The following is a 15,997-nucleotide window of genomic DNA, read 5'->3' as shown; positions in this document are numbered from 1 at the left end:
CTCCTCACTGATGTAGTCATATAGACTACTACCCCTCCTCACCGATGTAGTCATATAGACTACTACCCCTCCTCACTGATGTAGTCATATAGACTACTACCCCTCCTCACTGATGTAGTCATATAGACTACTACCCCTCCTCACTGATGTAGTCATATAGACTACTACCCCTCCTCACTGTGATGTAGTCATATAGACTACTACCCCTCCTCACTGATGTAGTCATATAGACTACTACCCCTCACTGATGTAGTCATATAGACTACTACCCCTCACTGATGTAGTCATATAGACTACTACCCCTCCTCACTGATGTAGTCGTATAGACTACTACACCTCACTGATGTAGTCATATAGACTACTACCCCTCCTCACTGTGATGTAGTCATATAGACTACTACACCTCCTCACTGATGTAGTCATATAGACTACTACCCCTCCTCACTGATGTAGTCATATAGACTACTACCCCTCACTGTGATGTAGTCATATAGACTACTACCCCTCCTCACTGATGTAGTCATTTAGACTACTACCCCTCCTCACTGATGTAGTCATATAGACTACTACCCCTCCTCACTGATGTAGTCATATAGACTACTACCCCTCCTCACTGATGTAGTCATATAGACTACTACCCCTCCCCACTGATGTAGTCATATAGACTACTACCCCTCCTCACTGATGTAGTCATATAGACTACTACCCCTCCTCACTGATGTAGTCATATAGACTACTACCCCTCCTCACTGATGTAGTCATATAGACTACTACCCCTCCTCACTGATGTAGTCATATAGACTACTACCCCTCCTCTGTAGTCATATAGACTACTACCCCTCCTCTGTAGTCATATAGACTACTACCCCTCCTCACTGTGGTGTAGTCATATAGACTACTACACCTCCTCACTGATGTAGTCATATAGACTACTACCCCCCCTCACTGATGTAGTCATATAGACTACTACCCCTGCTCACTGATGTAGTCATATAGACTACTACACCTCCTCACTGTGATGTAGTCATATAGACTACTACCCCTCCTCACTGATGTAGTCATATAGACTACTACCCCTCCTCACTGATGTAGTCATATAGACTACTACCCCTCACTGTGATGTAGTCATATAGACTACTACCCCTCCTCACTGTGATGTAGTCATATAGACTACTACCCCTCCTCACTGTGATGTAGTCATATAGACTACTACCCCTCCTCACTGATGTAGTCATATAGACTACACCTCCTCACTGATGTAGTCATATAGACTACTACCCCTCCTCACTGATGTAGTCATATAGACTACTACACCTCCTCACTGATGTAGTCATATAGACTACTACCCCTCCTCACTGTGATGTAGTCGTATAGACTACTACCCCTCCTCACTGATGTAGTCATATAGACTACTACCCCTCCTCACTGTGATGTAGTCATTTAGACTACTACCCCTCCTCACTGTGATGTAGTCATATAGACTACTACCCCTCCTCACTGATGTAGTCATATAGACTACTACCCCTCCTCACTAATGTAGTCATATAGACTACTACCCCTCCTCTGTAGTCATATAGACTACTACCCCTCCTCACTGATGTAGTCATATAGACTACTACCCCTCCTCACTGTGATGTAGTCATATAGACTACTACCCCTCCTCACTGATGTAGTCATATAGACTACTACCCCTCCTCTGTAGTCATATAGACTACTACCCTTCCTCACTGTGATGTAGTCATATAGACTCCTCCTCACTGTGGTGTGATTGGTTAGCATCACACATGACAGAATAATAAACAAACCATACTTCTCATTCTCTATTGGTGGTTTAAAGGAACTTCACACGGCAGTAGAGTCTAACACCAGTTTAAAGGAACTTCACACGGCAGTAGAGTCTAACACCAGTTTAAAGGAACTTCACACGGCAGTAGAGTCTAACACCAGTTTAAAGGAACTTCACACGGCAGTAGAGTCTAACACCAGTTTAAAGGAACTTCACACGGCAGTAGAGTCTAACACCAGTTTAAAGGAACTTCACACGGCAGTAGAGTCTAACACCAGTTTAAAGTAACTTCACACGGCAGTAGAGTCTAACACCAGTTTAAAGGAACTTCACACGGCAGTAGAGTCTAACACCAGTTTAAAGTAACTTCACACGGCAGTAGAGTCTAACACCAGTTTAAAGGAACTTCACACGGCAGTAGTCTAACACCAGTTTAAAGGAACTTCACACGGCAGTAGTCTAACACCAGTTTAAAGGAACTTCACACGGCAGTAGAGTCTAACACCAGTTTAAAGGAACTTCACACGGCAGTAGAGTCTAACACCAGTTTGAAGTAACTTCACACGGCAGTAGAGTCTAACACCAGTTTAAAGGAACTTCACACGGCAGTAGAGTCTAACACCAGTTTAAAGGAACTTCACACGGCAGTAGAGTCTAACACCAGTTTAAAGGAACTTCACACGGCAGTAGTCTAACACCAGTTTAAAGGAACTTCACACGGCAGTAGAGTCTAACACCAGTTTAAAGGAACTTCACACGGCAGTAGAGTCTAACACCAGTTTAAAGGAACTTCACACGGCAGTAGAGTCTAACACCAGTTTAAAGGAACTTCACACGGCAGTAGAGTCTAACACCAGTTTAAAGGAACTTCACACGGCAGTAGAGTCTAACACCAGTTTAAAGGAACTTCACATGGCAGTAGAGTCTAACACCAGTCTAAAGGAACTTCACACGGCAGTAGAGTCTAACACCAGTTTAAAGGAACTTCACACGGCAGTAGAGTCTAACACCAGTTTAAAGGAACTTCACACGGCAGTAGAGTCTAACACCAGTTTAAAGGAACTTCACACGGCAGTAGAGTCTAACACCAGTTTAAAGGAACTTCACACGGCAGTAGAGTCTAACACCAGTTTAAAGGAACTTCACACGGCAGTAGAGTCTAACACCAGTTTAAAGGAACTTCACACGGCAGTAGAGTCTAACACCAGTCTAAAGGAACTTCACACGGCAGTAGAGTCTAACACCAGTTTAAAGGAACTTCACACGGCAGTAGAGTCTAACACCAGTTTAAAGTAACTTCACACGGCAGTAGAGTCTAACACCAGTTTAAAGTAACTTCACACGGCAGTAGAGTCTAACACCAGTTTAAAGGAACTTCACACGGCAGTAGAGTCTAACACCAGTTTAAAGGAACTTCACACGGCAGTAGAGTCTAACACCAGTTTAAAGTAACTTCACACGGCAGTAGAGTCTAACACCAGTCTAAAAGAACTTCACACGGCAGTAGAGTCTAACACCAGTTTAAAGGAACTTCACACGGCAGTAGAGTCTAACACCAGTTTAAAGGAACTTCACACGGCAGTAGAGTCTAACACCAGTTTAAAGGAACTTCACACGGCAGTAGAGTCTAACACCAGTTTAAAGGAACTTCACACGGCAGTAGAGTCTAACACCAGTTTAAAGGAACTTCACACGGCAGTAGAGTAACACCAGTCTCACATCATGTAGTGACAAAGGATGCATCCTAAAAATAGCACCCTATTCTCTACACAGTAGACTACTTCTGACCAGTGCTCTACCCAAAACAAGTAGTGTAGTATGTAGGAAAAAGGGTTCTATAGGGCTCTGGTATAAAGTAGTGCACTATGTAGGGAAAAGGGTTCTATAGGGCTCTGGTTTAAAGTAGTGCACTATATAGGGAACAGCGTGCCATAGGGCTCTGGTTTAAAGTAGTGCACTATATAGGGAACAGCGTGCCATAGGGCTCTGGTTTAAAGTAGTGCACTATATAGGGAACAGCGTGCCATAGGGCTCTGGTTTAAAGTAGTGCACTATATAGGGAATAGGGTGCCATTTGGGACGCACAGACGACTTTCCGTCAAACCATTCGACTTCCTGTTCCATTATTTCAGGTGATGGTTGTCTTTCTTCAAATCTACATTAAAATGACCATAATTATCATTGAAACAGACAGGTTTTGGTGTTCTCTCTAATATAAATACCAGTGAGTCAAAATGTTAAAAAAAAATAAGAATAATTCAATTCACCTCAACTGGTAAAATAAAATTAAAAAATAAAAAGTGTATTTTTAGTGTTGCGACACTTTCTGCTCTAAGAAACTCCTGGGAGACATAATACATTGTAATAATAATAATAATAATAAACCGACTCCAACAAAGATCAAGGGGGTGGAGTTTCATTTGCATTGTATGTTTGTGATAAAAAAAATATATATTTTACAAAAAAACAAATGACTAAAATAATTGTAGAGGTAGATTACAATCCATTCTGCCTTACAACAAATCACACTAGAGAGTTCAAATCACATGCAAATAGGCTATAGGCTCATTCAGTACATTGTAAAGGTGGTTAGTGTATTAAAACGCTTTTAAAAAAAGGATAAACATACCAGTCATGGAACGTCAAAATATCACATTAGGAACAAAGACAGAACTATTAAGAAATAATATCTGTGAGCTGAAACAGTATTTAAAAACAAAAACGGTCTCAAATCAACGGCAAATCAACGGCAGCTGAACACCAGCCGCACGGTAGAATCTGTAGAAAAACAACTGCATGCAACAGCCAATTAGAGCACACCATTCTCAAAAAAAAAAAAAAAAAAAAAAAAGACAAACATGGGACCTTTAGGAATGGTTCAATAAAAACAGAAGAAAAATAAGTCACACATGCAAACAATCATCATATGAATTATACTACTGCTGTGGAAGTAGCCAGATAAACTGCTTGGTCAATTCCACATGAAAAAAAATATACAACAGTATGTATGAACAACAATCCCACACACTCACTAGTCGTGTTTCACTAGTAGTGTTTCACTAGTCGTGTTTCACTAACGTGCGAGACTATATACAAATCATGTCTGCCTGACCTCCGAGAGTCTGTCTCAAAGAGTCAGAAGTGCCCATGCTTGGAGAGACACAGCTCTGTCTCCGTTTGTACATGGGAAGTAGCGACATCGACAGACGGCTAAACGATCACGTCCTCTAGGGGTGGCTTCAGTGTGTTCACTGTGTGGCCCCCTATACAGACACAGACAGTCTGGAAGGGGGATAGGTACACCATGTGGTGGTGGGGGGGGGGGTGGGGGGGGGGGGGGGGTGAGCGATCAGAAGTGTTATAGAAGATCATAGCCACTCAGTCCCTATAACACCCCCACAGAGACACTGATAGCCACCAACACCCCCACAGAGACAATGATAGCCACCAACACCCCCACAGAGACACTGATAGCCACCAACACCCCCATAGAGACACTGATAGCCACCAACACCCCCACAGAGACACTGATAGCCACCAACACCCCCACAGAGACACTGATAGCCACCAACACCCCCATAGAGACACTGATAGCCACCAACACCCCCACAGAGACACTGATAGCCACCAACACCACCATAGAGACACTGATAGCCACCAACACCCCCATAGAGACACTGATAGCCACCAACACCACCATAGAGACACTGATAGCCACCAACACCACCATAGAGACACTGATAGCCACCAACACCACCATAGAGACACTGATAGCCACCAACACCCCCATAGAGACACTGATAGCCACCAACACCACCATAGAGACACTGATAGCCACCAACACCCCCATAGAGACACTGATAGCCACCAACACCACCATAGAGACACTGATAGCCACCAACACCCCCACAGAGACACTGATAGCCACCAACACCCCCATAGAGACACTGATAGCCACCAACACCCCCATAGAGACACTGATAGCCACCAACACCACCATAGACACTGATAGCCACCAACACCACCATAGAGACACTGATAGCCACCAACACCACCATAGACACTGATAGCCACCAACACCACCATAGAGACACTGATAGCCACCAACACCCCCATAGAGACACTGATAGCCACCAACACCACCATAGAGACACTGATAGCTACCAACACCCCCATAGAGACACTGATAGCCACCAACACCACCATAGAGACACTGATAGCCACCAACACCACCATAGAGACACTGATAGCTACCAACACCCCCATAGAGACACTGATAGCCACCAACACCCCCATAGAGACACTGATAGCCACCAACACCCCCATAGAGACACTGATAGCTACCAACACCCCCATAGAGACACTGATAGCCACCAACACCACCATAGAGACACTGATAGCCACCAACACCCCCATAGAGACACTGATAGCCACCAACACCCCCATAGAGACACTGATAGCCACCAACACCACCATAGAGACACTGATAGCTACCAACACCACCATAGAGACACTGATAGCCACCAACACCACCTGTGTCTTAGTTTAAAAAAAATCTAGTTACATATTGGGATATTATTTGACGACATATCGTATAAATTTTGACAATCTCGTAATGTTATTTTAGTGCTAGTTGGTTGGCTGTCCCTGCACAAAAAAAACTCCAGTATTTTTCCTTCATAATGTTGTTCTCCATCTTCTTTTTAAATTGGGAGTCCATTTGTTTTTTAGCACTTTTATTTCCATGACTGACCAAAAGTCATTATCTCCTGGCTCTCTCTCTTGTCCCTCTGCAGCAGACATATGGTGTGTGCAATATGATTGGAACATCGAATCGCAACGAAATCACAGTATCGAATCACAATACAAATAGAATCGTGAGAATCACAATACATATCGGCAACTAAGCACGGCGAGGTCCCTGGCAATTCCCAGCCCTACTGACAGCTGTCTGTTGTTAACGTGGGTGTAATAACATTGACAGCCAACACCATAAAGAGGTGTCTTCTGTCTAAGTTAGGCAGAGTCGTTGACAATAACAACCACCAGGTGCTCTTCATCCAGATTCCCCAAAGTCCGATGTGCACTCTGGAGGAACTGCTGGGAGAAGTCACAGGGAGGGAAGGCGTACAGCATACCTCCCTTGCCCCCGCCCTTAGCCCCACCTACTGGTAGACTGATCACTCCTGCAGCCTCCTTGTTTCTCAGGTAGGTGACCAGGTGACGGAGGAGTCTGATCTGTAGGCCTGGTTCAGGTGGAGGGGCCTCGCGGTCGACGGGGTCCTGGAGGGCCAGGAGAACAGCGTAGCCCTCGGAGCCACCATGTTTGATCCTCCTGGTGACCTCGTTCAACCTGGTCTGATCCATCCTCAGTCGCTGGGCGATCTTCAGCTGGGTCAGTTTCCCCTTGGCCTGGTTGTCCTTCATGACAGAGTGGAAGAACCCGGAGCCTCCCTCCAGCAGGTGCATGTTAGTGGGGAAGCAGGAGTTCTTCAGGGTGAAGTGACCGTGCCAGGCTTTGCTGAGGGTGGTGGCACACTCCGACAGCATGCTGGGTGTTCTGGGGTCTTTATTAAGTGTGTCGGAGGTGTGGTTTGTGTCACTGGCCCGGTGGTTGCGGTCACGGTCCTTCTCTCTGTCTCCTCCAGTCTTCTTGTGGCGGTTCCGGCTGGAGGATGTCTCGTGGCCGTCCTGGCCGACCCGGTCCTCGTTGGAGTGGCGGCTGCTGTCAGGGCTCTGTCCCCTTGGCTCGGTGGTAGAGTCTGGGGCCCGGACCCTGGCTCTGTCTGGGCTGTCCTCTGGAGAAGCTGATCCTGCTCTTCCTCTCACCTTGGACATGCCCCTCTCCTTCTCCTGAGAGGGTCCGTCAAGGGAGAGGGACCTGCGTCTGCGTCTCTCCGTCCCAGCCCGCTCTGCGTCCCTCTCCTTCAGCCAGCGCTCTCTGCTTCGGCTCCGGGCTGCCCGGTCCCCTCGGCCACCACGAGACCCCCCAAATGCTTCACCCCCCCTGCGCTCCAGGCTATTTGTTGGAGAGGTGAACTCTCTGTCCCCCCTGTCCAGCATAGCTCTCTCTCTCTCCCGCTGGGTGAACAGGGCGTGGGAGGGGGGCGAGCGGTCCCGGGCGCGTAGCTCTCTCTCCAGGCTACGGTCGCGAAGCCTCAGCAGGTCCAGGTGGGCAGGTAGAGGCACAGGGGGCTGGTATTCTGTTGGGTAACTACGAGGCAGGGGCTCCTCAGCCTTGGCAAAGTCCACCCTCAGCCTCCTCTCTGGGCCTCCTAGAGGGAACCCTCTCATCTGAGTACATGCAGCATGGGAGGCATCTAGGCTCTCATACTGAATGTAGGCAAAACTATCCCCTTTCGTATAGTCTATGTTCCGGATGCTGCCAAAACGGTCAAACTCTCTGGCCAGGGCTGCCAGGGAATTGCTGGGTCCCAGCCCGCCTACCCAAAGTCTGGTGGTAGGGTTGGCCTTACCGTAGCCTATCTTCACCGGGTTCCCGCCAATCACGCGGCCCTGCATGGTTACCTTAGCCCGGTGAGCCATGTCTAAGTTCTGGAATTTGAGGAAAGCGTAGGCTCCCCCCTGACCACGCGCCGGTCGTTTAATCACAACTTCCTCGATGATGCCGTACTTATCGAAGCCTCTCCTCAGCTCGCCCTCGGTGACGTTGTGATCCAGGTTGCCGATGAACAAGTTCCTGCACGCCCTCGCATCATCCTCGGGTTTTATGTCATCATGCTCAGGTACTGGCAGCCCGTATGGCCGTCCCCTCTCGTCTAACATCCCATAGTAATCTAAGATCCTCTCCCTCTCTCTGCTCAGTCCCAGTCCCTCTACATGGTAATGTCTTGGTGGTCGGATATCTCCCATACTACTAACTCCAGCGCAGGGGGAGAGGGACCTCTGTCTATAAGAGGGATATGGGGCGTCATGGATGGGGACATAGCCCATATCCGGCGGCGTGCAGCTGCGCCGCCGGACGTACATGGGCTCTACTTTGAGGGGGCGGTCATAGAGTACTAACCTGGTTTTGGCATGCCTGGCCTCTTTAGCGTCCTCCGGGTGCCGGAAATTGACGTAGGCGACTCGGCCTAGTTCTGGAGTGTGTGAGAGTTTCACACTAACGTCCCCAAACTTTTTAAACTCGTGAAACAGTCCGTCTTCAACGTGCTCGTCAGATAGCACCGAGCCGAGATTGCTAATGAGCAACGATTTGTATTCCAGAGTCCCCCCCGTTCCCCCCCTGAGGCCCAGTAGTTCGGCTGCCGCTTTGCCTTTAGGCAGGACGGCTGTAGTCCGGAGAAGGGGTCGGCCGATGAGACCGAGGTCGTGGTGTTGTTGTCGGTGGTGGAGGGGGTCTCCGGCGCCTCCACGCTCCTCCCGAAGCCGTGTCTTTTCTCGTTCCCTGCTCCTACTCCGAGCATGTTGCCTCCCGCTTTCAGCGAGCAGCAAAGCAAGTGGTGGGAGCGGCAGGTCCTCTCTCCGTGCCCCGTCCCGGTCCCGCTCTCTTTCCCGTATTCGTTTCGCTAAAGTCCTACTAGGACTGGAGTCCCTCCCGGCCTGTCGCTTCATTTTCAAACGATGCCCAAACTTTTTAGCTAACTAGCTAGACAGCCAGTCAGTGTCTGCAGAAAAAAAAATCCGATCTGGAAGCAAATTCCTCAGTTTTGGGAGACGTTACACTTAAACGGACATTAGTAACTTGTAACTAATGTTCGCGACGTTAAAGACTTTGCATGTATTCCGAAATAAAAGGATAAACGCGTTTAAAAACATATTTAGAATCAGTGAACCTGTGTCAACTCCGCCATCTTGGACAAAAGGAATGTACACGTTCCGCCAATGGGAGGGGCTTGAGTCGACGTAGCCGCAGGGCTAGTGACGTCATGCGGAACAGATACTGCTCACCCAAAGTCTTGCAAATATATGACACAAATTAGATAAGGAATTTGTATGTGTGCTATGGAAATTAGAAATGATCACATGTTAAATAGAAAATGCTTCACATGCATTTTGAATTATACTGAACTAAAATATAAATGCAACATGCAACAATTTCACAGATTTTACAGTTCATATGAGGAAATCTGTCGATTTAAATAAATAAATTACGTCCTAATCTATGGATTTCACATTTCTGTGAATACAGATTTGCATCTGTGATCATATACCTTTAAAAAAAAATGGGCCTCACGATTTAGTCAAGGTATTTTATTTGTGCATTCAAATTGCCTTCAATAAAATGCAATCGTGTTCGTAGCTTATGCTTGCCCATACCCATAACCCCACCGCGGGGCACTTTGCTCACAACACTGACATTAGCAAACCGCTCACCCACACAACGCCATACACTTGGTCAGTGGTTGTGAGGCCAGTTGGACAGACTGCCAAATTCTCTAATACGGAGGCAGCTTATATAGAAATGATCATTAAATTCTGGTAACAGCTCTGGTGGACATTTCTGCAGTCAGCATGGCAAATTGCACAGTCCTTCAAAACTTGAGACATCTGTGGCATTGTGTTGTGTGACAAAATTGCACATTTGAGAGGCCATTGTCCCCAGCACAAGGTGCACCTGTGTATGTGTAACAGTATAACTTTAGTACGTCCCCTCGCCCCGACACGGGCGCGAACCAGGGACCCTCTGCACACATCAACAACGGTCGCCCACGAAGCATCGTTACCCATCGCTCCACAAAGGCCGCGGCCCTTGCAGAGCAAGGGGCAACACTACTAATAGGTTTCAGAGTAAGTGACGTAACTGATTGAAACGCTACTAGCGCGTACCCGCTAACTAGCTAGCCATTTCACATCCGTTACATATGCTCATACTGTTTAATTCACTTCTTGATATGCCACACCTGTCAGGTGGATGGATTATCTTGGCAAAGGAGAAATGTTGACTAACAGAGATGTAAACAAATTTGTACACAAAATTTGAAAGAAATAAGCTTTTTGTGCATATGAATAATTTCTGGGATCTTTTACTACATGTTGCAAATATATGTTTTGTTCAGTATAAAACACTCATGCCAAGTTAGATATTTATGACCATGTGTGATGATAATACCAGCATTGACTATTAAAACACAATGACTTCTGACACCTTGTTTTCATATTTTAATGAAAAAGTACAGAACATTTTGTAATAAACATGTAAGGTTGTGTGAAAGAAAAGCACATTTCAATAGTTTTATCTTCTCTTAAAAAATATATATATTTCAGGGGTGTGGCGAAGCTTATTTGTAGAGGGTATAAATCAAGGTCTCGATTTGATGATTAGTTGAATAGTAGAATCAGGTGTCTTACTACACCCACTGTCTAGGACCTTCTGCATATGAGCTTGTCCACACCTGTTATATTTGATTATACCGTTATTAATTAAGACAAATTTAAAAAAAAAAGTATATCCCTTAATTAAAACAACAACAAAAAATAGGTCATGTACAGACTGACAGGTGGTTCATATACCGCACAGCGAACATTACCCACCACAAAATACCCTCTCAGGACCACCAAAGCCCCTTCCCCAGGGCCTGTATAAACAAAGGCAGCATTCCAAATGGAACCATACTCCCCACTGGGCACTGGTCAAAGGTAGTGCACTATATAGGGACTAGGGTGCAATTTGGTATTCAGACCAAAGTGTCTCAGAGTAGGAGTGATGATCTCGGATTAGATTTGGCATTTAGATCACAAAGAATAAAATGACATGGACGGGGGGGGGGGGACCTGATCCTAAATCAACACTCCTAATCGAGATGCTTGATACAGTCTTATTCAGTACGATCAACAACAAAAAAAGATTTAAAAAAAGGCAAAACTGATCCTAGATCAACATGTCTACTTTGAGACACTGAACTATTGTAAAGTGGTTGTTCCACTGGATATCATAAGGTGAATGCACCAATTTGTAAGTCGCTCTGGATAAGAGCGTCTGCTAAATAACTTAAATGTAAATGTAATATAATCCCAGGTCTGCACCCCCCCCCCTTCTCCCTCTGGTTACAGTTCCCTCCGTGCTTTAGCAGCGTTAGGTGCGTACTTGGGCATGAGTTCATCGATCTTGCGGATGAAGTCGGACTTCTCGACACAGCCTTTACACGACTCTTCCCACACCTCCAGGATCTTCTTCAAGTCCTTCACCTTCAGCTTCTTCAGATCCACCGTGCTCAGGTCCAGCTGTTTGTCTGCAGAGGGGGGGGGGGGGGGGGGGGGGGAGAAGGTGAAGATTCCATCTTTAACAGATCCTGCTAGCATTTCAGTGGTTTAACTGGCTAAGAACAGGGGGGGGGGACCAAGTGTGTGTGGTAGAGGACCAAGTGTGTGTGGTAGAGGATTGGAGATGAAAGAATGAAGCTATAGGCTTTCGTTAAGACACACAGTGACACCTGTTACATACAAATATGAATTGTCTCTTGGCAGGTGCTGATATCAAAAGATGTTCACTAAAAAGGTTAAACGAGACTGCATTCTATGCCGTGTGATTAACAGTAGAATGCAGTGTGCAGAGTCTCTTCACGTTTCAGGAAGAGAGGTGAAATTTCACTGTGAGGAAATAGAGAGTCAACCCCCCCCAGTCAGGTATGGTGATGACATGGAAAATCAGTCCTCACCTGTGTTTGTGTATGTAAATAACTTGTACTACGCCAGAAGGGGGTTGGGAAATAGCCATAGGCCTACATTGTACAAAGTTTTTGACTAAGCATGATCCACAAACCATTATCTAACAAGCTGACCAAACTGGACGCGAGCGCGCCATCGCGCGAACGTTGATTTTGTTTAACTCACACCAGAAGCGATCAGGACACGCTGGTTGAAATATCAAAACAAACTCTGAACCAATTATATACATATTTGGGGACAGGTCGAAAAGCATTAAATATTTATGGCAGCTTATCTAGCTAGCTTGCTGTTGCTAGCTAATTTGTCCTGGGATGTAAACATTGGGTTGTTATTTTACCTGAAATGCACAAGGTCCTCTACTCCGACAATTAATCCACAGATAAAACGGTAAAAGGAATTCTTTTCTCGTCATCTTTTTCCTTCCTCAGGCTTCATTTTTTTTTTTTACATTTCTTTGGACTTTATATGGCGGTTGGCAACCAACTTTACGGTTACTACAACGACTGGAGTGTGGCCGTCAGGTCATCTTTCAAATCACCCACGTGGGTATATGCTCCTAAAAACCAACGAGGAGATGGGAGAGGTCCGACTGGCAGCGCGTTGAGCATCACATATAGAGATTCTATTTTAGCGCCTGGCCACACAGACACTCGCTGAGGCAGTGTGGGTGCAATGACTGAATAACATGCATGTATACATTTATATATACACTGCTCAAAAAAATAAAGGGAACACTTAAACAACACACTGTAACTCCAAGTCAATCACACTTCTGTGAAATCAAACTGTCCACTTAGGAAGCAACACTGATTGACAATAAATTTCACATGTTGTTGTGCAAATGGAATAGACAAAAGGTGGAAATTATAGGCAATTAGCAAGACACCCCCAATAAAGGAATGGTTCTGCAGGTGGTGACCACAGACCACTTCTCAGTTCCTATGCTTCCTGGCTGATGTTTTGGTCACTTTTGAATGCTGGCGGTGCTTTCACTCTAGTGGTAGCATGAGACGGAGTCTACAACCCACACAAGTGGCTCAGGTAGTGCAGCTCATCCAGGATGGCACATCAATGCGAGCTGTGGCAAAAAGGTTTGCTGTGTCTGCATTGATGTGCCATCCTGGATGAGCTGCACTACCTGAGCCACTTGTGTGGGTTGTAGACTCCGTCTCATGCTACCACTAGAGTGAAAGCACCGCCAGCATTCAAAAGTGACCAACACATCAGCCAGGAAGCATAGGAACTGAGAAGTGGTCTGTGGTCACCACCTGCAGAACCACTCCTTTATTGGGGGTGTCTTGCTAATTGCCTATAATTTCCACCTGTTGTCTATTCCATTTGCACAACAGCATGTGAAATTTATTGTCAATCAGTGTTGCTTCCTAAGTGGACAGTTTGATTTCACAGAAGTGTGATTGACTTGGAGTTACATTGTGTTGTTTAATTGTTCCCTTTATTTTTTTGAGCAGTGTATATGTATATAGACATAGACTGTGTACCATACAGAGTATCTTCTTCATCATTATGTTAAACAACTTAAGTGTGGTTCGGTACTGTACTGATTTAACTTATAAATAACTGCATACCAAGTCATCTGAGATGGGTCTACATTTGTTCTCTTACCGTATTTCAGTTCACAGATCTGACTGTCCTTCTTCTTTAGTTTCTCACAGATCTTGTCCACTGGTGTGTGGTAGCTCAGGGGCTTGGAGATCTCGTTGAGGATTTTGGTGGCTGCGTCACTTGTTCCACCAATGTAGTAACACTAGGGTACAAGAAGGAAGAAAATAACAGCAATTAAATCAACAAACCCAGTAGATAATCTGGATAGGACACAATGTAACTACTTATCGACTAGACTTACATTACACTAAAACTAAAATATTAGCCTAAATCACTTACAAAGCGGTTTTCCTTGCCCTTGGCGTCTTTGCAGGTTTCGACGAGGGCCTTCTCGATGTTTGTGCTGTTGAATTTAACTTTGTCGTCTTGCAATGACTGGTATAACCTTCCCAGGAAGCTCACACACACTGACAAAAGGGAGGAAACAACACAAAACAAGGAATGATCATCATTACATTAGGATGTTAGGAGTGTACAAAGATGGCATGACTTGCAATGCATTCCTACACTTTACTAATATAACAGTTTGCTAATCTGATGGTTTACAACAACAACAAAAAATGGGTAACTCCAGCAATACTATCGACATTATATATAGGAGGTTAGGTTTTACAACTCAGACTTCTATGGTCAGCCTGTTCCAATACAGTAGACTGGGGTATGCGCAATGCCATCGGGGGCACGCCAAATAAAAATGTGAGTTACATAAAAAAATACATTTAAATACCCCCCCAAAAAGTATCTTCACATTTTTAAACAGTCCATTTATATTTTCCAACGTTCACAATGTTCAACATACAAATAAAATATTTTATATGTAAGATGGTTAAATAAAGAGGAAAATATTGATTATTATTTGTGCTCTGGTCCTATAAGAGCTCTGTCACTTCCACGAGCCGGGTAGTGACAAAAACTCACTCATTCTTATGTTTAATAAATGTATCGTATAGTGTGTGTGTGGCAGGCTTACAATGATGGCAAAAAAAACTACATTTGAGAGTGCGCTGACCCTGGTGCTAGAGGGGGTACGCAGCTGGAGGTTGAATGTTTGAAGGGGTACAGGACTATAACAAGTTTGGGAACCACTGCCCTAGACAATCCTGAACAATTGACAGTAAAGTATCAGCTATCCCATCTAACAGAGAAACAATAGTTTGACATGGGAGCATATTACCTCACCAACAGAAACCACAGGCAATATCTGACCTGGCTGGGGCACAAGGCAAGGTCCAAATGAGCAATTAACAGGTACTAGTTAGCGAGACACAGCCAGCTACAATACTTCTCTTCAAAGAAACATATTTAGGAGCGCATTGAAAGACATTTCAAAGTATTGAATTATAGTTAGCTAGCTAACTGGCTAGCCAACGTCTACGCTATTTGGCGAAGAATCCTTGCCAATGACACCGCATGGAATTGTAGATTGCCATAAAACTTAACTACGACTAACTAGCTAGCTAAATCCATAGCGACAGTGACATAAATATGAGACAAACCAACCCACCTTCACAATCCCCATCTTTCAAAGCGTCGCTAATGCTCGGTACCAAAGCCAGCGCTGCGAAGGCGACCGACAAAATAGTCAAACACAACATTTTACGATTAATAGCTAACTTAATCTAGTTTAGCTAGATGTACCTAGCTAAACGTTACGATACAAAACTACCTCTCTAGCGAAAAAATGATAGCTACACATGAGAAGCTAGAGTCAACACCGGTAATGTGAGCACGCAATGTCCCGATTCTGCCAAGCTTCCTGATGAACACGTCAACCTACGAAGGCTTCCAATTGGCTCTCATTTCAGCCTCTAGAACGCGATTGGTTCGTTCTATGCAACGCTACGCACTTTTCTCTGATTGGACAGGTGCTCTTCATTCTGGAGACGTCGTCCAGTTGGCGCCATTCGATTGGATTAGAGCTCTGTATATTAAGTTACCTTACTTTACAGTCATATCAGA

The 15,997-nt window shown here is 45.2% G+C and overlaps 2 protein-coding genes across 2 annotated transcripts; both read right to left on the bottom strand.

The window, feature by feature from the left end:
* Positions 1-6,639: 6,639 nt before the first annotated feature.
* On the bottom strand, positions 6,640-9,601 carry LOC120036311 (putative RNA-binding protein 15B). Its single transcript, XM_038982784.1, has one exon. It carries the CDS (start codon positions 9,359-9,361, stop codon positions 6,803-6,805), a length of 2,559 nt encoding a protein of 852 aa, XP_038838712.1. The 5' UTR covers positions 9,362-9,601; the 3' UTR covers positions 6,640-6,802.
* A 1,293-nt stretch (positions 9,602-10,894) lies between these two features.
* LOC120036310 (mesencephalic astrocyte-derived neurotrophic factor-like) lies at positions 10,895-15,781 on the bottom strand. The gene is made up of 4 exons (XM_038982783.1): positions 15,543-15,781; positions 14,318-14,445; positions 14,039-14,180; positions 10,895-11,979 (listed from the first exon to the last, which is right to left on the bottom strand). Exons 1-4 carry the CDS (start codon positions 15,631-15,633, stop codon positions 11,795-11,797), a joined length of 546 nt encoding a protein of 181 aa, XP_038838711.1. The 5' UTR covers positions 15,634-15,781; the 3' UTR covers positions 10,895-11,794.
* Between the last annotated feature and the right edge of the window lie 216 nt (positions 15,782-15,997).

Source organism: Salvelinus namaycush, unplaced genomic scaffold, assembly GCF_016432855.1.
Source record: "Salvelinus namaycush isolate Seneca unplaced genomic scaffold, SaNama_1.0 Scaffold13, whole genome shotgun sequence".
In the NCBI taxonomy this organism is placed as follows: domain Eukaryota; kingdom Metazoa; phylum Chordata; class Actinopteri; order Salmoniformes; family Salmonidae; genus Salvelinus; species Salvelinus namaycush.
Note: the sequence above shows the minus strand (reverse complement) of the source record. Positions and strands in the feature narration are given on the sequence as shown.

Excerpts from the sequence above, each read along its gene's own strand:
- LOC120036311 (XM_038982784.1), bottom strand. The coding sequence starts at position 9,361 with ATGAAGCGACAGGCCGGGAGGGACTCCAGTCCTAGTAGGACTTTAGCG.
- LOC120036310 (XM_038982783.1), bottom strand. The coding sequence starts at position 15,633 with ATGTTGTGTTTGACTATTTTGTCGGTCGCCTTCGCAGCGCTGGCTTTG. Across the intron at positions 14,446-15,542 it reads GAAAGATGGGGATTGTGAAG|TGTGTGTGAGCTTCCTGGGA; the intron begins GTGGGTTGGTTT and ends CCCTTTTGTCAG. Across the intron at positions 11,980-14,038 it reads GATCTGTGAACTGAAATACG|ACAAACAGCTGGACCTGAGC; the intron begins GTAAGAGAACAA and ends CCCCCTCTGCAG.